At 41.8% G+C, this 22788-nt stretch overlaps 1 protein-coding gene across 4 annotated transcripts in view; it reads right to left on the bottom strand.

The window, feature by feature from the left end:
- The window catches only part of TRAPPC9 (trafficking protein particle complex 9), a 701893-nt gene that overhangs the window by 550736 nt on the left and 128369 nt on the right, over window positions 1-22788 (bottom strand). For all 4 annotated transcript variants that reach the window (XM_032246659.1, XM_032246663.1, XM_032246652.1 and 1 more), the window contains one exon: window positions 5503-5629. In XM_032246659.1, the coding sequence (XP_032102550.1) occupies window positions 5503-5629 (127 nt within the window). The remainder of the gene's footprint in view (window positions 1-5502; window positions 5630-22788) is intronic.

Here is a 22788-nt window from a genome sequence, read left to right on the forward strand (position 1 = left end):
ATTAGAGGCAAAATTCCCTGAAACCTCTATAAGAACTCATGTCTGCAGAAAGTTTTTCACTTATAAAACACTTTCCCAAACATTTCATTCGATCCATGAATGGGAGGTATGTCTCATCAACCTCAGTTCAAGAAGAGGAAGTTAAATCGTTCATTCAAAGTCACACAACTGTAGAATGTGGAATATGAATGTAAGACCACTGAACAAAAGCCCGTGGCTTTTCCAATTTTACATGAAGGGTATTAGTGCTCGGCATAAATATGTCAGTGCATTTTAGTTACTGTCCTTCCTTTCTGAAACCTACAAAGGTGCTTACACATCAGTATCCCTCACACAAAATCATGACAGTCTTAGAGGAGGAAATGGCATAGAGTCTGTTCTAGAAGTATGACCCATGGCATATCTTGGAGGAAAAAAAGATCTTGCTTTGACATGAGAAAGAAAAGTGCTGAAGGCTGAAGAATTATGCAACAAGGACATCACATCTGTCCTATTTCTTCCTACTTTCAAATGGTAAAACCTTAGGAGAAAGGCGTGTATAGCGAATCTGGCCCACCCATTAGGGTGTGCACATTTTTATCTATGTATGAAAATTAGACTCAGATAAAACACATGCCCATTTATTAGTAAGAATGGAACCATATGACCAGGGCTCTGCATCAGAAAGTGTCGCAAGTCCAAGGAAGACAAAATGTGGTTCATACAATAAAGCATACACTCACTTCAAGGCTGCACTTTTCCAAAGTCTGCCTTCTGACTTGGGAAGGGCAGCTATTCATCAAAGCATTATCTTGATTCATAAGCATAACAGGTCACAAACCAAAAAAGGACTTCTGATCTGGAGCAGTGTGGCAGGACAAGTGGACCGTGGGTGTCATTTGCTATTGTGGTCCTTGTCAGTTACCTCCTAACATCCACTTCCCTCTTGTCCTGTGCCCAGATATTCCTAGGTTTTGCTTTAGGGGAAATACACGTGTCTCCTTGTAGCCATGTGGTTTGTGGGGCTGATTCAGATCTGAGTCCATAACCCCAGGAGGGGCAGTGAAAAGCAAAGGGACATTCCCCGCTGAAAGAAAGCAGCTTTCCTTTACAGATATTACTAAAAGGCACCTCCTCTCTTTTCCTGGATGCGGTAGAAAGAGGATGTGAGGCCTGGAGCTGCTGGGCCACTCTGACAGCAGCTGGGGCCTGCAACTAAAGCCAACGCTGCAGAAGACAGAGCTCAGAAGGAAAGAAACCAAGTCTGATGAGGCTGTTTGAGCCCTGACTCACGCCCTACCTGAATTCCTCCCGGAACTTTTCAGGTATAAGGGGTATGAATTCTTTTTTGCCTAAGTTAGTCTGGGTCAGGTTTTCTTTTTTTTTTTTTTTGAGACGGAGTTTCGCCCTTGTAACCCAGGCTGGAGTGCAATGGCGCGATCTCAGCTCACCGCAACCTCCGCCTCCCAGGTTCAGGCAATTCTCCTGCCCCAGCCTCCTGAGTAGCTGGGATTACAGGCACGCGCCACCATGCCCAGCTAATTTTTTGTATTTTTAGTAGAGACGGGGTTTCACCATGTTGACCAGGATGGTCTCGATCTCTTGACCTCGTGATCCACCCGCCTCGGCCTCCCACAGTGCTGGGATTACAGGCTTGAGCCACCGCGCCCGGCCTGGGTCAGGTTTTCTATCAGTTGCTATTACAAAGTATTCTAAGGGATCCAACTATTTACTCATTCAACACACGAGGTCACCTGGGGGCTACAAAGACAAAAAGCTCTTCAGAGAGAAGGACCTAAAATGTCAACAAAGATGTACAGTCAAGTTCCACAAGCGGAACACAGATACAGCACATACTGTTCGCTGGCTGACCAGGCATCAATTTCTGACCCCATTCTCCCTTCCCCATCTGTATCACAGATCCTAGGAAAGCTAAGTTTATTTTCACAGCCTGTCTTGCAATTACAGGTGGCCATGAGACACAGTTCTCATTAATGAGACTGGCACAGGAGCCTACTCTCAATCTGTCAGGAACATTTTTGCTTCCCTATTAACCAAAAGATAGACATTCCTAGACCTGCCCCTTCTCCTTTCTTTCTACTCTGCATGTAGATGTGTTACCTGGAGCTGCAGCAGCCATCTGATAATCATGAGGCAAAGACAGAGTTACAGAGAGGCCACCTGTTTCCAGCTTCTTTTTTATTTTTATTTTTGAGACAGAGTCTCGCTCTGTCACCCAGGCTGGCGTACAGTGGTGCGATCTTGGCTCACCGCAACCTCTGCCTCCCAGGTTCAAGCAATTCTCCTGCCTCAGCCTCCTGAGTAGCTGATATTACAGGCACATGCTACAATACCCAGCTAATATTTGTATTTTTAGTAGAGATGGGGTTTCACCATGTTGGTCAGGCTGGCCTTGAACTCCTGACCTCGTGATCCACCCACCTTGGCCTCTCAAAGTGCTGGGATTACAGGCATGAGCCACCACACCCAGTCCAGCTTCTTAATAAATTAGAAAAATAATTTCCTATTGACTATCTACTATTAGGTCTTCTGTTCCTTACAGGTGAAATAATTCCTAACTTACCAAGAAGTATAGTTATTTCTACCTGGGTGGCTCCAGAAAAGGCTTTATAGAGGACATAATCCTTGAACTGAAATCGTGAAAGATGCCTAAGCGTTGTCAGGAAAGCAGGGAAGCACGGGCATTCCAAGCAAGAGATAAAGCCTAAATGAAGGAACAAAACCCGACACACATTTTGCCCACTTTAAGTATTTCCACAAGGGAAAGCAAGAGAATAGGACCAGGGAAACAGGGGGCTTGCGATCCAGCCTGGAGACAGAGCAGCCAAAGAGGGTCCTGCAAGCATGCAGAGCAGGTACATTGGAGTCTGTTCTCTAAGCCGTGGCCCGTGAGCAGGGCAAGCTACCAGACACTCTGGCTCTCCACATGTTCCAAAGACATTCCCTTTCATTTGGCCAGTCGCGCCGATGTTCCAGGGGGTTACTACACTGAATCTCAGGCAGTTCTTCTTTCCAGGGTTCGATGAGACCAGGTACAATCCAGGTGATGAAGGAGTCACTGGGACACACAGGGCTTACCTCTCTAGCTAAAGTCTCCAGAAAACCGTCATGAATATGATTACGTAGATGGTGTGTAGTACATAAAATTAGATTTTTAAAAACACTCCATGACCACACTGGGCAAGAGCAATGGCACCAGGGTGCCAGGCAAGACTCAGCTAGCTGTTCGCAGGGAGCTCCGCCACAGGAGCCACAGGACCCTGAGGGTGAGACAGACGCACTGCCCAGGAAAGGGATGCTTGCAGAAGATTCGGGGAATAGCGCCTGCCCAAATTTAGACTTTTATACTTTCACCCAATCTGTCTTTTCTAATGTTTTAACAGCCAAGGGACTAAAATGCGAATGTTATGGTACTTTTCAACGTGCTGTTTGAAAACACAGGTGGAAATGTCTCCAAGAAGAAAACAAAGATGCACGGAGCACTTCTTCGGCGCCAGGCACGGTTCTCTGTGCCTCCGTGTGCCTCTGCTCAGCTGAAACAAAACCAAGCCACCCTGCAGGGGGCACTTCTTAAGCCTGGCTCAAAGATAAAGAAAACGAAGCATAAAGGGGCTGCTTCTTTACCAAGGCCACACACAAGTGAGAGTGAACCCACGGCCTCTGGCTTCAACTGCAGGGCCGCCTGGCAGGCTGCAAGAACAAACACGCTTCTTCCTTGGTTCCAATGACCTGCATGGACCAATCATCCCCAGCTTCACCGACAAGAAGCCTGAGCTCCCAGATATCTACACACAGCCCCAAACACCCAGAATGTTCTGTAAGCTTCATAACATTCTACCAGGCAAGGTTTTCTAAATTTAAAAATGATTGAAGTCATGATGCAAATATAAAATTAATAAGAAAGGCTTTTCTAGACCTTAATCTTTAAAAAATGAATCATGCCCTTAATCCCAAGTCAAATGTGTTAGCTCTAAGCCTTACTCATGGAAAAGCCTGAAAGGCCCCTTCCTCCGCAGCTTGCACCGGTGCCAAGGGAGTGGCGGGCGCTGCACAGCAGTCACGGCCTTCCTGGACCCTCCAGACTGCGGGCTGCCAGTCCATCCGGGCATTCTGAGGAACGGCCAGACCATCTTCTAGGGCACAGCTGTGCCTTCTGGGTGCCGCTCCTTGCAGCTCTGCCTGGTAAACATCCTCAGCAGTGCCTTTCAGAACACCTTATAATTCCAGCATGGCCTGCCTGGGGCTGCAACCCACAGCGACCCTTTCTGCCCCCACTTCTCAGGAGCACACGAGTCTTTGGCAAAAAAGAAACCACTTCATTTGGCAGTACTAAACTTGCCTTCAAAGAAATGCAGGGAGAAAGAAAACTAACATTTCTTGAGCACCATACACAGGCTTTTCCATGTTACTTCATTAAATTCCCATAATAGCTTAATGCTATGGGTTATCTCTTAATTTCGGGGGCATAGTCGGGGGACAGGCGAACTGATACCCAGGAGGTTAGGTGGCTCATTCGTGGAATGCAGTCGGCATGTGAGTCAAAGCCCCATGCATGGCAAGACCGAGGGAACCTGGGGAACAACAGCCCAGCCAAGAGCGCTTTCAAGACGCTTAGCATCTTCATCATACCAAATCCTAAGGCTACCACACTTCCACCCAACAGCAAAATGTCAAATTTAACTGTTTCTTTCCAGTCTTCAAACACATCTTTCAGAAATTCAGAAATCGCTTCACAAGATTAGTTCGTAAACCTTTTGCAGGTCCTAAGCCTTGAGTGGTTAAGAAAAAACAAAGACCTTTTGCAAGGACCCACTTTGCATGTGCTGAAGGGTCTCCGCTCTAACATCTCACACCCTTAGGAGTGACAGTCACAGAGAAAGGACGGCACCCAGCAGGAAATCCTGGGAGGGCAGTGAGCAGTGGGTGCCATGGAAACTCAGGGAGCTCGCATCTCAGGAAAGGCGTCCTGGAAATTGGGCTCGGGATGCACGTGAAGGAATGGGGAGCACAGACAGAATGAAGCCAGGAGAGGAGAGTGCCCGCCAGGCAGAGGCAGTGCAGGGCAGGGGCAGACGCTGGTGAGCGCTGGTGTGGGTGAGGAGCTTTCTGTTCCCGTGTGGCTGGGGGTTGGGGGTGCACTGCCTGTGGAAAGGGAAACCACAGGAAGTTTGCAAGGGGGAGACGACATGGTCAGGCTGGTGTCCACCACAGTGGAGTGGTCGCAATGCGGACTTTGGAACCAAGCAAGGCTGGGTGCAGACGTGACTCTGCCATTTACTGGGCATGGAAGTGCAGCAATTATGGAATGTCACTGACCCCGATCTCTCATCTCTAAAATACTTACTTTCATGTCACAGGACTGCTGTCAAATTTAAGGAGATAATGAACCCAATACACAGTCAACAAAAAATGGAGCTCTTCTAAAGATCTGTATTCACAATCCAACTACAGGATGGTGTCCCGGAGGCAGCCGCCTTCCCCGCTCTGCAGGGCCCGTCTCACCTGACGATGGGAAGCTTGGTGAAGGGCACCGGAGGCAGGGTGAGGCCGCCAGGGAGCGCGATGGGCTCCATGGTCCCAGGACACTTGGACGTATAGTTCTCTAGGCTTTGAGTCACATCTTTCTTTTCTGAAGAGAAGATGAAAACAACAGGAAGATTTATTAAGCAAAAGTAAAAGTGGCTCACTTTCATTTTACTTGGGGCATTTCATGACAGTCCAATGAGCCCAACCTTCGGACAGAAATAAAGCAGCAGCGACCAAGAGACCAGAACGAAGCAAAAGCCACGTTCCACTTATTCGAAAATTACCCGCAACTGCTCCTCTTAAGGGCCTGTGGATAAAAGGGAAATTGAGTTAGTATCCTCCAGGAGACTTCCATTTTCCAAGAAAATAAACCTTTATCAAATTTCAAGAAAGTCTGTAGGCAGGACTAGAGAATCAGTATATTTTATAACTTAACAATACTTTTTTGGCGATTACTAGGTATCAAGCAAAATGCCAGAGCCTGTCTGTCCCACAGGAGTTTGTAATTTATCTGTACGACAGGTACTGAGGCAAATAATTACAAATCAACATTTTTTATGCAAATATAAAGCTTTGTGAGAAAAGACTGTTGTTCCCCAGCCCACCCCCATCCGTTTAACAAGGAGGAGGAAAAGAGGACACACGGGTGATAATAATGTCCACTTACTGTCCACGGCACACTCTAGACAGGGCATGGACACAGACCCCTTCTCACCCATAGCACGACAGAGCTCAGGAGCACCTGCTGTGCTCTAGGAGGCAGGCTGGCTCAGGAAGGCAGGCACTCCTGTCCCCACTTTGCAAATGAAAAACCTGAGACCAAGTGAAAATAACAGCTTGTCAAAGACCAAGTACTCGGCCCTAGACCTGTGGTTTTCTCACTGCAGTGTTTTAAAGAATGAAGAAAAGGATGGGATTATGGGAAGGGCGTGGACAAGGGAGTCCCTCCTTATAGCATCTACTTTCTCTGTGAAATACCAAAGTCACTGCTAATGCAGAAGACAGAGGACTTGGAGAGAAGAGCAGCAGAGGGACACACACCCAGGATGAGACCCAGAACAGCAAGGTGAGACTCAACTCCAAGAGATGCCCTGGTCTTTCCCTCTCTGCTGTGCTACCACCTTAGGGGAAGTCCTTCAAGCTGTCTGCATCCTGTGTGCCTGCAGTAAGAGGAGTGCCTACATAAGGAATTACTAAGGACAAATGAGATAGCGCATTCAAAAAACTGTGGCTGGCAGATATTGGGCACTGAATAAACTGAAATGATAATAATTATTATCATCATCATATAGCCACACTGGAGTGGACAAGGGACAGGTCAATAGCTGCAAAGTGAAACCAAGTGCTCCACTGAGGCTGTGACCATAAATAATAAATGGCAAGGAAAATGACTTCAAAGAGCTCAGGCACAGGTATTAATTGGTGAATGCTACCATAGGAATCTTCTGTGCCTAAGCATTTTGTTTTATTTTATTTTGAGGCAGGGTATCGCTCTGTCTCCCAGGCTACAGTGCAGAGGCACAATCTCAGCTCACTGCAGCCTCTGCCTCCCAGGCTCATGCAATCCTCCCACCTCAGCCTCCTAAGTAGCTAAGACCACAGGCATATGCCACCATGCTTGGCTAATTTTTAAATTTTTGGTAGAGATAAGGTCTCACTACATTGCCCAGGCTGGTCTTGAACTCCTGGGCTCAAGCGATCCCCCCGCCTTGGCCTTCCGAAGTGCTTGGGTTACAGGCATGAGCCATCGCACCAAGCCGGCATCATTCTTTAGGAAGCCAGAGAGCAGAGCAGAAAAGTGACCAGAATTACTTTTGAATACAACACAATAGTGTTAATCTAAAACATGAAAAAAGTCTTCAAGTAATCAAATCATTCTCAATCTATACAAATCTCCCAAAGGGCTCCAGCTGATATCATGTAAATTATCTAATTTGCCTAATGTTAGGAGAGCACTTACGGTTGAGGTATCCTATTAAGTCGCATTCTACCACCCCATATGCACTCTCGGTAAATGCTGCTAAAATGAAGAAGGAAAGGGAGCTATTTGTGCTGCCTCATGCCACTTGCAATGTTGTGCAAGAAAGGAAAGGCACCACAGTGTATCACTTGCCTAAGCTCTGAATGGCATTTCTAGACAGAATAGCATACACACTCAGTAGCACGGAGGAGGCTGCTTCACCACAGCATGGTCTGGCTGTGCCATTTCATTAGAGAACCCCCGTGTTTGTGCTCGCTGTCCTATGGAGGAACTTCCTATGTAGCAGTACAGCTGGCTACGAGCACACTCAGAGCTTTGTGGAAGGCCAGACTGGGGGTACTTCAATACGCACTTATTCCCCTTGAGGGGAGCAGGGTACACCTCTCTAGCTGTGCCTGGTGACTCCCTAAAGGGAGTCAAAAACTAATCTTCTCCTGCAGTGGAAAAGGGACCGTCACCTGCTGCAGGGGCAGAGGCGATCTGTGGATACAATCAATCATAAATGATTTTCAGCACTGCCTACTGCCCTGTGACGCTCCTGCTGGGTGCATGGAATGGGGGTTGCTGCTTGGCTTTCCCCTCCTACCATAAGACCTCATTGCCATTTCGGTGGGGTGTCGAGAGTGAAATGCTTATGCCCAGTTGTCAGCATGGCCTATCCAGTGCAAAGGACCCATCCCCCTTTCTCCTAGAGGACTCAAGTGTTGGCTATCAATCGTTGTCAGATCTATTATTTCATCAGGAATTACAAACTGGTGATGTTCTAATTCTCCAATTCCTCTGCACTCACAAGCTACAATTTGTCTAGAAGGAAGGATTTTTTCCTCATCGACCATTTGGTTATCCTGGGACACAGACAACACAGACATTAATAAATGGTTGAATCTTCCCCTTTAGTTACTGAGTGGAGAACTACTGCCCTATCAAACTCTACTAATGACCAATGAGTTGTTTCGTTTACTGTTGAGTATCATCATCAAGTGCTGGATTTTTACCTAATTGTTGTTTCCATTGGTTGTCATGACATCCTCCATTTCTAACTGATACATAATTGCACATATCTAAGGGGTGCAGTGTGATGTTTCAACACATTTACTGTATAACAATCAAACCATGGGAATCAGCATATCAGGGCTTTGTGGTTAGAGCACTCAAATTCCTCTCCTGTTGCTTTTTTGAAATACGCCTTTTTGTGAACTATAGTCACCCAACTGTGCACTAGAATCCAGAACTTACTTATCCCATCTAAGCAGAACATTGTACCCACTGTCCCGCCTCTCCTCGTCTCCCTTCCCCCTACCATCCCCAGCCTCTTCTAACCTCTATTCTGCTAATTCCACGAGACAAACTTTTAAAAATTCCACACCTAAGGGAGGTTATGCAGGATTTGTCTTTCTGTGCCTGGCTTTTTTCACTTAACATAATGCCCTCCAGTTTCATCTGTGTTTGCAAATGACAGGATTTAAGTCTTTTTTACGGCTGAATAGTATTCCATTGTGCATATGTATCACATTTTCTTTATCCATTCATCTGCTCTGCTGAATGGCACTTAGGTGGATTCCATATCTTGGCTATTTGAAGAGCCACACAGCCATACAGTTATGCCTTCGACACTGACTTCATTTCCTTTGGATATATGCTCAGTAGTGAAATGGAAGATCATACCGTGGTTCTATTTTTACGTTTTTTCAGGAACCTCCAGACTGTTTTCCATAACGGCTGTGCTAATTTACATTCCTACCAATAGTGTGTAAGGGATCCCTTTTCTTCACCTCCTCAACAGCATTTAATCTTCTGACTTTTTAATAATAGGCATTTCATATGGAGAAAGGTGATCTCTCACGGTGATTTTCATTTGCATTTCCCTGATGATTAGTGATGTTGAGCATTTTTTCACATTTTTTTGGCCATTTCTATGTCTGGGTTTTTTGTTTTGTTTTGTTTTTGTTGTTTTCTTTTTATTTTATTTTATTTTATTTTATTTTTTGTGAGCATGTGAGATTGTAAGGGCCAATTTTGAGAGAGAAAGTAAGTTCAGTTTCTCTATAAATTAATCATTAATGTCAAAGGCACACTGATGCAAGACCAGCATATGGGCTCCTGTGTCAGATTAACAAGGTTTTCTTGAAGCAATACCCAACCCCTTAGTAAAGGTTATAGAGATTATAAAAGGCTTATGAAAGTTACATCTTATGTTCAATATTAAAATTTTATAGATTGTTTATAAAATTTTGAAAAACAAATTTAATTGGCTTCATGCTATTTTATTAGGGTGCTATTAAAATAGCATGCTATTAAGTCTTCTTTGAGAAACAATATTGTTTGGAAAATTAAGTCTTCTTTCTCAAAGAATGAAGGTTTTCACCTTTTTAAAAAATCCTTGAGTTATCTCTTTGGTCAAATGAATAACTTATTTTACAATGATCTGTGATATCAAGTGTCTTAAACCTTTGACCTTTTCAAAATCAAATTATAAATTATGTCTTTTTCTGATCAATTTAATCATTGAAGATATTAGGTTCCCTAAAGTCCAAATATGAAATAATTTGGCTTATTTGGTATAAAAATCAAATAGAAATATTATCAAATATGAAATGGTGTTTGGTTTTCTTTAGGCTCTATTTATACAAATATGTTATTGGTATGTGTTCCAAAATCATGGGAAACTCCTATAATTCTGATATGACTTAATTTGTTAAATTATTGTGTGCCACAGAGGTAACAAATTTCCTTATCAATTTTATCTTTGACCACAGTTGCCCTAAAGACCTTTTGTCATCCACAGACAACTGTTGTCTTGTTTTGGTTCTCTTTCAAAGGTGGTTTTATAATGAGCTATAAAACTCTAACAGGTGCTCTTGAATACAAGTTTCTGGTGACTTTGGAGACTGTGACATCAGAATAGAAGAAAAACTTTCAGGACTCATGGAGAACCGAAGTGTTCAGGAATATCAAGCAAAACAGGAGTTAACTAAAGGTACTGAACTAATATAAGACTGAAGTAATCTTTTTACCTTTTTGCTTAAAACATTGCTGATCCTTTATTTTGTTTTTACAGAGTCAAGGAAACTTTTCTTTTGCACTCTTAACTGCTTTTAATGATTTAGTATACTCCTATGAACAAAATTTAGAACATATTTGTTTCACTCTACCTGACTCCTTCAGAATTTGGAAACTATTTGTGAGTATTTTTAATACCTAATTTGTTGAGAGTTTTTAATCATGAAGGGATGCTGAATTTTGTCAATGTTTTTTTCTGTATCTATAGAAATGACAATATTGTTTTGGTTCTTCATTCCATTAATGTGATATATCACATTTATGTTGAACCATGTTTGCATTCCTGGGATGAATTCCACTTGTTCATGGTAGAAGATCTTTTAGATGTGCTGCTGAATTTTGTTTGCTAGCATTTTGTGGAATATCTTTGCATCTAATCTTCCTCAGGGATATCTGTCTTTTGAGATTAGCTTAGTTTTCTTTTGTTGATGTTTTGTCTTTGTCAGGTTTTAGAATACCAAAATAATGCTGGCTTCACAGAATGGGTTTGGAAGTAGTTTGAGAAAAATTGGTACTAGTTCTTTGTTAAATGTTTCAGCAGTGAAGCCCTCAGGTCCTGGGCTTTCCTTTGATGGGAGACTTTTTACTACTGATTCAATTTTCTCACTGGTTTTGGTCTGTTCAGATTTTCTATTTCTTCATGATTCAATCTTGGCAGGTTATGTGTGTCCGGGCATTTATCCATCTCTTCTAGGTCACTGAGTTTGTTGGCATATAATTGTTCATAATAGTCTCTTGTGACCTTTTAAGTTTCTGTATTATCAGTTGTAAATTTCTCCTTTTTAATCTCTGATTTATTTGACATTTATTTATTCTCTTTTTTTCATAGTCTAGCAAAAGGTTTGTTAAGCTTTTCAAAACACCAGCTCTTCATTTCATTAATCTTTTGTATGGTTTTTCTAATCTCTATTTAATTTATTTCCGCTCTGATCTTTATTATTTCCTTCTTTCTACTAACCTTGGTTGAGTTTGTTCTTGTTTTTCTAGTTCCTTAAGATGCAGTGTTAGATTGTTTATTTGAAAGCGTTCTTCTTTCTTGATGTTGGCGCCATCTTTGGCCAGTGGGCGTCCCTTCTAGTTGGTTCCTGGATCCTTTGGATAAAGTCCCACTATTCTTTGATCCCTTTCTTTCTGGTTCATATCCAGCCCCAGGCCTAGAATAAAATCAATTCTCCAAGGAGCTCTTATTCCCTTTAGTGGAAAGAAGAGTTTAAAGACTAAAACCCAGAGGCTAGAAGTGCTCGTTTCTACCGGATTCTCATTGTCTCTGGAGGGCTTTACAAAGGACAGACCAACTTAAAAAGTTTTTACAGTGCTGAGATTATAAGTGATTTCTGCTTTAAATTGTTCTTAAGTTTGACAACTAAAAATAAAAGATTTGGACTACAAGCTTCTTAAGAGGAAGAAAGTCGTGTCAGTACCCACAATTACATTTACTGAGCACTTACCTTGTGTCAAATACTATACTATGTTCTTTAGACTGTAAAATCTTTAAGGGCAAGGGATTCTGGTATATATTAATAACAAACTTCAATATTTTTTATCCAAAATAGGCATTTAATACCTTCCCACAAAATACCTGCCAAAGAAGAGGGGAAATGCATTATGATCCCCCTTGTAAAGTTCATAAAGGTGAACTCAGGAACAATCCTGCAAGTTTGATTATGGATTGGTATCAAAAGTCACCAAAAAATAATTTTTAATGTTTTAAGTATAATATTGTAGTTATATAAGAAAATATTCATTTTTTAGCAATGCATACTAAAATATGAAGGTCTGAAATGATATGTCTCTGAGATTTTCTTTAAACTAATTCTGCAAATTTAAAAAGCAAGAGATGAAGTAAATGTGTCAAAATCTTGATAACCACTGAATCCAGGTGATGGATATATGAGGATTCATTTTACAATTATTTTTACCTTTATATTTGAAAATGTTTCATAGAAATAATTTTTATATTTTGACAAATTATCATTACATGTATTGATAGAGTACAAAGTGCTATGATTTTTAATACAATGTGAAATGATGAACTCAAGCTAATTAACATATCCATCACCTGAAATATTTAATAATTTTTGTGATGAAGGCATTTGAAATTTGACTTTGGGCTAATCACTTCCTCTCCGTGGGCCTCACGTTTGCCAGTAATAAAATGGGGATAACAATAACACTGTATTTGTTAACGGAGAAGAAGACTCTTCACAAACCCTCAAGCCTCTTTTGTAAAAAGGGAGTTTGACTAGGTAACAGTGAGCCTCTCTGCACCGTCCCTGGAGAGGCAGAGTGACTGATCTGATTGCTGCATTTGGTCCCAATAACCAGGTGCTGTGGACTCAGCTTGGCTGGGTCCTGCTTGCTCTTGGGAGCTCTCTGGTCACAGAGCCTGAGCGCCTGTCTGCAGCTCCATACTGAAAGTGTGGCTGTGGCCTCCCCTGAGTGGGGATGGGGCTCCCCTGCTCAGCACAGCCTGTGACTGGGTAGGAAGCTGTGTCTGCCCGATTCTTGGTATTAGTGAGGAATTTCACTTTCTAAAAAAACCATAGGTCATGTCCTTCAACATAGCCTGTGTTGGTAATACAGATGTGTTAGCTCCATCTTCTCCCTTTGTTTTGTTTTCAGCTGTTTTGTTTTACGTTTGTCCCCTGCTTAGTGGAAGCCTCCTAAGAGACCTCAGCATTGTTATGTTGAAAGATCAGTAACATTATTCCTCAGAAAACAATTCAAATACTAACTGTGGCATTATTTCTATAAGTGAAAGTACCAGAATCAATTGTGAAAATGCAACTTCAGCATTTGATCAAAGCACACCTATAATTTTTCCTCCGTATTTTATTTTTCCTTCATTCTTAGTTTTCTCCTCCCAGATTTCGAAAAAAATAGATACACTTCTTTCCCCCCTTTCTCTTCTCTACCTGTTTAGAGTGCCATAACTGACTGAATGTGCACGTGGTTGTCTCTGATGATCACTCGGCAGAGACAAGAAGAACTGTGAAATTCATGACGTGCTGCTTTTCATGCCAGTGTCCACTTAAATGGCCTGTAAATCATTTCTGATCAAAAGTTTTGGTGATCATATTTTCGGCTTCTGTAAGAACAATATAGTTTAGCAATAACTAGGCTTTCATTTAAAACGTTCTGTCTGGGCCAGGTGTGGTGGCTCACTTCTGTAATCCCAACACTTTGGGAAGCTGAGGTGGACAGATCACTTGCATCACAGAATTCAAGGCCAGCCTGACAACACGGCAAAACCCCATCCCTACAAAAAAATACGAAAAAATAGCCGGGTCTGGTGGTGGACACCTGTAGTCCCAGCCATTCAGGAGGCTGAGGTGGGAGGGTCACTTGAGCCTGGGAGGTGGAGGTTGCAGTGAGCCTTGATCATGCCACTGTACTGCAGCCTTGGCAACACAGCAAGACCCTGTCTCAAAAAAAAAAAAAAAAAAGGTTCAAAATAACTTTTAAGGGCATGACGTGCTCTAATTTGACTAAAATCATTGTTGGATAATCTGATCAAAAATGGAATGAGATACATTGATCTTTTGTGAAATAAGCAATCATCACCTCCCACTGACCAAATCGTATGCTATAAATATGTTAAATCTATCACAAGCTTTTCTCCAGCTTGTCATGTGGAACAGACAGCAGCCGCCATGGCTTATGTTCTTCTATTCCTCCTACAGTAACACTGGCTGCATGTGGTCAGGCCTAATATGTTGGAACAGGAAGACTCAGTCAACCCTGGATCTGAATCCCAACTCTGTTCCTGTGTATGACCCTGAGAAAATAATTTCAGTTCTCCAAGCCCATGAAACCTTATTGCTGTGTCCATCAACACAAAAATGCATAAAGAAAATGTGGTATGTACACACAATGGAATACTATGCAGCCATAGAAAGGGAAGAAATTCTGTTACTTGTGACAACATGGATGGAACTGGAGAGTGTTAGGCTAAGAGAAATAAGCCAAACACAGAAAAACAAATACTACACATTCTCACTTACATGTATGATCCAAAACAATTGAACCCATAGAAGCAGAGAGTAGAACAGTGGTTACCAGAGGCTGGGAGGTGGGTGGAATGAGGATATGATGGTCAAAAGATAGAAAGCCTCATTTAGACAGGAGGCGTAAGTTTGACTCTTTGGGGCTCTATTGCACAGCGTGGTGAATATGGCTAAGAATCGAGTGCCGTACATTTCAGTATTACTAAGAGAATGGTCTCAGGAGACTGGACTCTCAATCTGTGGGAAACGACACTGTCTTCAGATAGATGGTATTGGAAGTGAATTAGAAGATACCCAGCTGCTGTCTGTTGGAAAGCTGACTGATTACTGATGAGGAGAAATCCTTACACATATTTTGGTAACCAGAGGTCACAGAAATTTTCTGTGTTGGTAGTTGTGCTAAGAACAGAAAAAACACTTTGAGTGTGTTTTTCCACAGAACAAAATGTATTTTATTCTCCCAAATAAAAGCATAAGAGAGGCCGGGCGCAGTGGCCCACACCTGTAATCCTAGCACTTTGGGAAGCTGAGGCAGGACGATGACCTGAGGACAGGAGTTCAAGACCAGCCAGGCCAACACAGTGAAACCCCGACTCTACTAAAAATATAAAAATTAGCCGGATATGGTGGCACATGACTGTAATCTCAGCTACTTGGGAGGCTGAGGCAGGAGAACAGCTTGAACCCAGGAGGCAGAGGTTGCAGTGAGCCAAGATCACGCCACTGCACTGCAGCCTGGGCAACAGAGTAAGACTCTGTCTCAAAATAAATAAATAAATAAAAACAAATAATAAATAATAAAGGCATAAGAGGAGAAAAAAGAAGAGCAAAAAAACAGATATGACAAACAGAAAATAAATACTAAGATGGTAGACTTGAACCCATCCACACCAAACTCGACAAAAAAAAACACAAGATCCAACTATACATACTTTATACTCTCAGGAAATGACCTTTTTTAAAAAACAAAACAAAACAAAAAAATTTTTTTTATTTCCATAGGTTCTAGGGGAACAAGTGGTGTTTGGTTACATAAATCAGTTTTTTAGTGGTGACTTCTGAGATTTTAGTGCACCCATTACCCTAGAAACATACTCTGTACCCAATTTGTAATCTGTTATCTCTCACCCCCCACCCTTTCCCGGAGTCCCCAAAGTCCACTGTATCATTCTTATGCCTTTGCATCCTTATAGCTTAGCTCCCACTTATGAGTGAGAACATTTGATGTTTGGTTTTCAGGAAACGACCTTTAAATATGAAGACACAGATTGAAAATAAAAGGATGGGGAAAAAAGACTACCACACAAACACAAGTAATAAGCATAATAAATCTGGTATGGCAACATTAGTGTCAAACAAAGGGGATTTCAGTGTGAGCAAAGGAATGAATGGCATGTTTCATAATGAAAAAGGAGGCCATTCATCAAGGAGATATAGCAATACTAAATGTGTGTGTATTTAACGGCAGAGCTTTATAATACATGAAATAAAAACATAGAACTAAGAAACAGAAAGATTCATGATTTTTTCTAAGAGTTGGGGGCTTTAATACCCCTTTGTTAAAAAAAATAAAAGAGGCCAAGCATGGTGACTCACATTTGTAATCCTAGTACTTTGGGAGGCTAAGGCAGGAGGATCGCTTGAGCCTCGGAGTTCGAGACCAGCTTGGGCAACATAGTGAGCCCTGTTTCTACAAAAAAAAAAAAAAAAAAAGAAAATTAGGTGGGCATGGTAGTGCATGCCCTTGGGCCCAACTACTCAGAAAGCTGAGGCTAAAAAATCACCTGAGCCCAGGAAGCAGAGGCTACAGTGAGCCACGATCGTGCCACTGCACTCCAGCCTGAGCAACAGAGACAGGCTCTGTCTCAAAAATAAATATATGAAATTTTAAAACTTTTTAAGTAAAAGAATAAGTAGACAAGCTGGGCACATTGGCTAACACCTATAATCCCAGCACTTTGGGAGGCCGAGGCAAGTGGATCACGAGGTCAGGAGATCAAGACCATCCTCACCAACACAGTAAAACCCATCTCTACTACAAATACAAAAATTAGCTGGGCATGGTGGCCTGTGCCTGCAGTCCCAGCTACTCAGGAGGCTGAGGCAGGAAAATTGCTTAAACCTGGAAGACAGAGGTTACAGTGAGCCGAGATCGCACCACTGTACTCCAGCCTGGGTGACAGAGCAAGACTCCACCTCAAAAAATAAAAAATAAAAAAGGAGACAATAGTGATACGGAAGATTTAAACAAACTGTTAAATAACTTCTTCAATTGACATTTATACAACACTATACCCCTCTACTGCAGAATATAAGTTCTTTTCTAGTACTCATGGAAAATTCACCAAGATAAACTGTATGCTGTACCATAAAACACATCTCAATACATTGTAAAAGACTGAAATTGCATAGAATATGTTCTGACCGTAACAGTATTACAACAAGTCAATAATAATACCATTTCTACAAAGGCTACAGATACCTGAAAAGTAAACAATACATACACACATCAAAAATAAAAACAAAAATGAAATGTTAAAAATATTTCTAACCGGGAATGGTAATAAACACACAACAGGTCAAAATCTGTGAGATATACCTGACGCAGTGCTTACAGGGAAATTTATAGCTTTAAATGTTCATATTAGAAAAAAAGAAAGGTCCAAAACCAATAACTAAGTCTGCACTGTAAAAGCTAGGAAAAGACATAAAATTAAATACAAAGTAAGTAGAAAGAAAGTAATCAATGAAATAGGAAACAGGAAACAATAAAGAAAATCAACAAAGTCAATGGTTCTTTAAAAAAAAAACAACAACAAACCCCTAGGAGAGAAACACAAGTCATCTGTATCAGCAGTAAAAAGGAGGCAGATCCCAGTCATTAAGAGGGTAATAAGAGAATAGTATAAACAACCATATGCCAATATATTTGACAACTGGTGAAACAGACAAACTCCTTGGGGGTAAAATGACACAAGAAAAAATTAACAATTTAATAATCCTGTATTTATTAAAGAAGTTGAATCTGTAATCCAAACTCCCACAAGAACTTCCATCACAGATGGCTTCGCTCCTAAGTTCTATCAAACATTTAAAGAAGAAATAATATAAATTTTATACAAACTCTTTCAGAAAACAAAGGAGCAAATACTTCCCAACTTAAGTCATGAAGCCAGCACAACCCTGACACTAAATCCTGACAAATAATTAAAAGAATAAACTTAGACAGTAAAAGCAGCATGGAGTCTTCAACAGTCTCATAGAGCTAAAGAGATACACAGTTCAGGATCCACTGAGGAAGAGAGACGCCCCAAAAGAGTTCTCAGCTGCCCCTGTAAAGCACTACACAGTAAGTAAACTACAATGCACTGATATACAGATGTAAATTCCAGTAGTTTCTAAGAAGTGGGGGGTTACTGCAGGCACCGAAGGCACCTAAAGACCTGTGCAGTCACTCATTACCCTTCGGAGAACCTTCCCCAGCCACTCCGCCTTGGGCTCTGCTCTGTCATATTTGGATTTGGTGATGCAGAGGCCGGCCACATAGTGCACAGGTGGCCTATCTGCCTCATAAGTGGCAATGATCTAGAAATGCTTTACATCCCCCTGCCATGATCAAAGGACCCGCTGTGCCTGCCCCCACCCACATGCTCTACAACCATGACCAGTGATTTCTGACATGCTGATGTCTCAACAACTTATTTTCTCCATTCACTCAGACAAACATCAATGATGACTTTAAGATGTGCATTATGGCCAGGTGTGATGGCCCACGCCTATAATCACTGCACTTTGGGAAGCCAAAGGAGAACAATCAGTTGAGCTCAGGAGTTCAAGACCAGTCTGGGCAACACGATGACACTTTGTCTCTAATAAAATTCAAAAACAATTACATTAGCTAGGCATAATGGCATGTGCCTATAGTCCCAGCTACTCAAGAGACTTAGAGAGGAGACTTGCTTAAACCCAGGGCGCAGAAGCCGCAGTGAGCTGAGATCGGGCTACTTCACTGCAACCTGGGCAAAAGAGTGAAAGTCTGTCTTAAAATAATTAATTAATTAATTACTAATAATTTAAAATAAAGCAATATCACAAGCTCAAAATAAGAAGGAAAATAGGTAGAAATCTAATAAAATTTGTACATGATTAATCGTTGAGGCATGGTATGTGTCAGATATGGTATAAGGTCCTGGAGCTTTACACAAAAAGGAACGAATTAATGGCATTTGCAGCAACCTGGATGGGACTGGAGACTATTATTCCAAGTGAAGTAACTCAGGAATGGAAAACCAAGCATTGTATGTTCTCGTTCACAGGTGGGAGCTAAGCTATGAGGATGCAAAGGCATAAGAATGATACGATGGGCTTAGGGGTCTCGGGGGGAAGGGTGGGAGGGGGTGAAGGATAAGAGGCTACAAATTGAGTTCAGTGTATACTGCTGAGGTGATGGGTGCACCAAAATCTCAGAAATCACTAAAGAACATACTCAGGTAACGAAATACCACCTGTTTCCCAACAACACATAGAAATAAAATTTTTTAATTTTTTTTAAAAAGGTCCTGGAGCTTAAGAGATGCTTAGCCATGACCAAAGAGGCCACAGTCTAATTCGTATAGTTATAATTTATGAATTAGGGTAAAAGGATTTCATGTTCGGTTGGACACAGAAGCTGAAGGAGATGGAGACAAGACTGACACTGAGGGCGACAGCTTTGGGGACCGTGTGGAGGAGAGCCACTGGCTGAGACAGAAGTTCAAAGTCACAGGAGGGGGAGGGTGAGTTCATCTGAAGACAGCAGCTCAGGCAGGTTGAGTCTCTTCACCAGAGGGTGAAGAGACCCAAATTAGGGTAACTAGGAAAGTGTACTAGGCACAAGCGGACCCCTGAGCACCGTGAACATCAGCCAATAACACTCCCAGTAAAAATGTGAAGGTGACAAGGAAAAACAGAGGACCCAAGGACAACATCCTGGGGCACATAGAGGTGAGGGGCCATGAGAAACACATCTAGAGAAAGCTAGAGGTTTGAGATGAGACTCAAGAGCCCAAAATGTGAGATATTCTGGAAAGACAAGAAATCGGGGTGGATATGAGAGAAATACCCACTGGGATCACCACACGTGGGAGTCAAGTGGTCATCTGCAACCTTCAAAAACACTTTCATCCATGCGAGAACCCAGCAGCAACAAATTAAAAATGGGACAGGAGTGGACAGTGATGGCTTATCTTCTATGGAGCGCATGATGCTTCAGGAGCACACAGGCAGCGTTCTGAAAGTCAAGCGCTGCATCAGAGGCATCACCCGCATGGCCTGACTTAATATTCACATTTTACCCAGTGAGTAAAATATGAGCATTAGCCCCACTGTAGGGACAAGAAAAGGGAGAACCAGAGACATTATAAATCTTTTCAAAGGCCATATTGCCAGAGAGCAGGGATGAGACTTTAGCCTCAGGCTTCTTGAATCGATTGCTCTTTCTCCCATATGAAGCAACTTCCTTGGCATTTTTGTGCCCATTTCACAAAGGGGGAATCTGAGGCTTGGAAAGGTCACGTTACTTTCCTGGGGTTAAGGTAATACGCAGCTAAATTATATTCAAACTCAATGCTGGCCGGGTGTGGTAGCCCATGCCTGTAATCCCATCACTCTGGGAGGCTGAGGCGTGCAGATCACCTGAAGTCAGGAGTTTGAGACCAGGCTGGCCAATGTGGTAAAACCCCATCTCTACTAAAAAATACAAAAATTAGCCAGGCATGCTAGCAGGCGATTGTAATCCCAGCTAACTCAGAGGCTGAGGCAGGAGAATTGCTTGAACCTGGGAGGCAGAAGTTGCAGTAAGCCGAGACTGTACCATTGCACTCCAGCCTGGGTGACAAGAGTGAAACTCCGTCTAAAGAAAAAAAAAAAAACAACTGATATCCTGAAACAGCCACTCCAACATGTCCAGCAAGTTAAGCATCTTACAGAGCAAGGGAAATGAACTCAGCTTTTCCGCACTCTGCATATATATCCAGGTAGCATAATAGTCTACCTACAAAGGTTGAAAAAGTCACATGCCACCACTATAAAGATTAATGATATGACAAACCAGGAGATATGGAAGATCTGTCATGTAACAAGAAAACAAGGCTTTTCCTTAAGACAGTGTGGATTAACTTGGATAAATTTGCAGTGAGCCACATTAACTGCCTCCCATCAGCAATTCTTTATATTTGCTAGTCACTCAATTTTCAGAGTGACCAGTTGGAGGCCCTGATGAACAATCATTCAAGTGCACCAGGAGACTGAATATTTTTCCTTGTTCCTTTCATGTTTATAAACATGTTCTACCAAAATGAAAGGTAATTATGTTAAGCCATCAGCTCACTATATAAACATCTATTTTAAGCACTGCCTAGAAAAATTTTTCACATCTCTAGAGATCTTAATATAATGCCCAGAAGAAGAAATTGTATCAAGAAGAAAGACTTGCATTACACAGAAGAATCTACATATTCAAATTACTTTCTTGGGGCTATTAAGGTAATAAGTTGCTAAATTATATTCAAACCCAAAGCTTTAAGTTCAAATTTTCTGCTTTTTTCATTTTTTCACGTTGCCCACCCAGATTTCCCCAAAATGCAAAAAATACAAAGAAAACACAGATATCCTGGAAATAATCCCCATCAAAATACCAATGATGTTTTTGACAAAAAAAAAAAAAAATCCTAAAATTCATATGGAACCTTAAAAATCCTCAAATAGCTAAGGCAATCCTAAGCAAAAAATAACAAAGCAGGAGGCATCACATTACCTGACTTCAAAATATACTACAAAGCTATAGTAACCAAAACAGCATGATACTGGCACAAAAACAGACTTGTAGACCAATAAAATAAAATAAAGAACCCAGATACAAACCCATGCTTTTACAGCCAAATAATTTTCAACAAGGTTGCCAAGAGCACTCATTGGGAAAAAGACAATCTCTTCAATAAACGGTGCTGGGAAAACTGTATATACATATGAGGAAGAATGAAACTAGACCCCTATGTGTCACTATATACAAAAACTGACTCAAGGCCAGGCATGGTGGCTCACACCTGTAATCCCAGCACTTTGGGAGGCCGAGGCGGTTGGATCACCTGAGTTCAGAAGTTCAAGACCAGCCTGGCCAACATAGTGAAACCCCATCTCTACTAAAAATACAAAAATTAGCTGGGTGTGGTGGTATGCCTGTAGTCCCAGCTACTCAGGAGGCTGAGGCAAGAGAATCACTTAAACCCAGGAGGTGGAGGTTGCAGTGAGCCGAGATTGCACCACTGCACTCCGGCCTGGTGACAGAGTGAGACTCTATCAAAACCACAAAACAAAAAAAAACAAAAAAAAAAATTGACTCAAAGGGATTAACAACTTAAATGTAAAACCCAAGACTACAAATCTAATAGAAGAAAACATAAGGGAAACACTTCAGGTCAATGGTCTAGGCAAAGATTTTATGGATAAGACTTCAAAAGCACAGGCCACCTTTAAAAATAGATAAATGAGATTTTATCAAACTAAAAAACATCTGTACAGCAAAGGAAACAAGAGAGTGAACACACAATCTTCAGAATGAGAAAAAATATTTGCAAACTATTATTCCAACAAGGGACCAATATCCAGAATATAAAGGAAGTCAACCCAACAGCAAAAACTCATCGTCATCACCATCATCATCATCATCCCATTAAAGAGTAGGCAAAAGACACGAATAGGCATTTCTCAAAAGAAGACATACAAAATGGCCAAAAGGCATATGAAGCAATGCTCATCACTAATCATCAGGGAAATGAAAATCAAAACCGCAATGAGTGATCATCTCACCCCAGCTAGAATGGCTGCAATCAAAAAGACAAAGAATAACAAATGCAGCGAGGATGCAGGGAAAGGGAAACTCTTCCGTGCTATTGAGAGGAATGTAAATTAGTACTGTTATAATGGAAAACAGTTTGAAGGTGCCTCAAAGAACTACAAACAGAACTATCATATACCATCCAGCAATCCCACTGCTGGGATTTCCAAAGGAAAAGATATCAGGCTGTGGAAGAGGTATCTGCACTCCCATGTCTAAGTCACAATAGTCAAGGTATGAAATCAACCCAAGTGTCCATCAACGGAGGACTAGATAAGGAAAACGTGGTATATATACACAGAGGAATGTGACTCAGCCACAAAAAAAGAGAATAAAACTCT

Source organism: Sapajus apella, unplaced genomic scaffold (genome assembly GCF_009761245.1).
Source record: "Sapajus apella isolate SASKATOON/1434 unplaced genomic scaffold, GSC_monkey_1.0 scaffold3, whole genome shotgun sequence".
Lineage (NCBI taxonomy): Eukaryota > Metazoa > Chordata > Mammalia > Primates > Cebidae > Sapajus > Sapajus apella.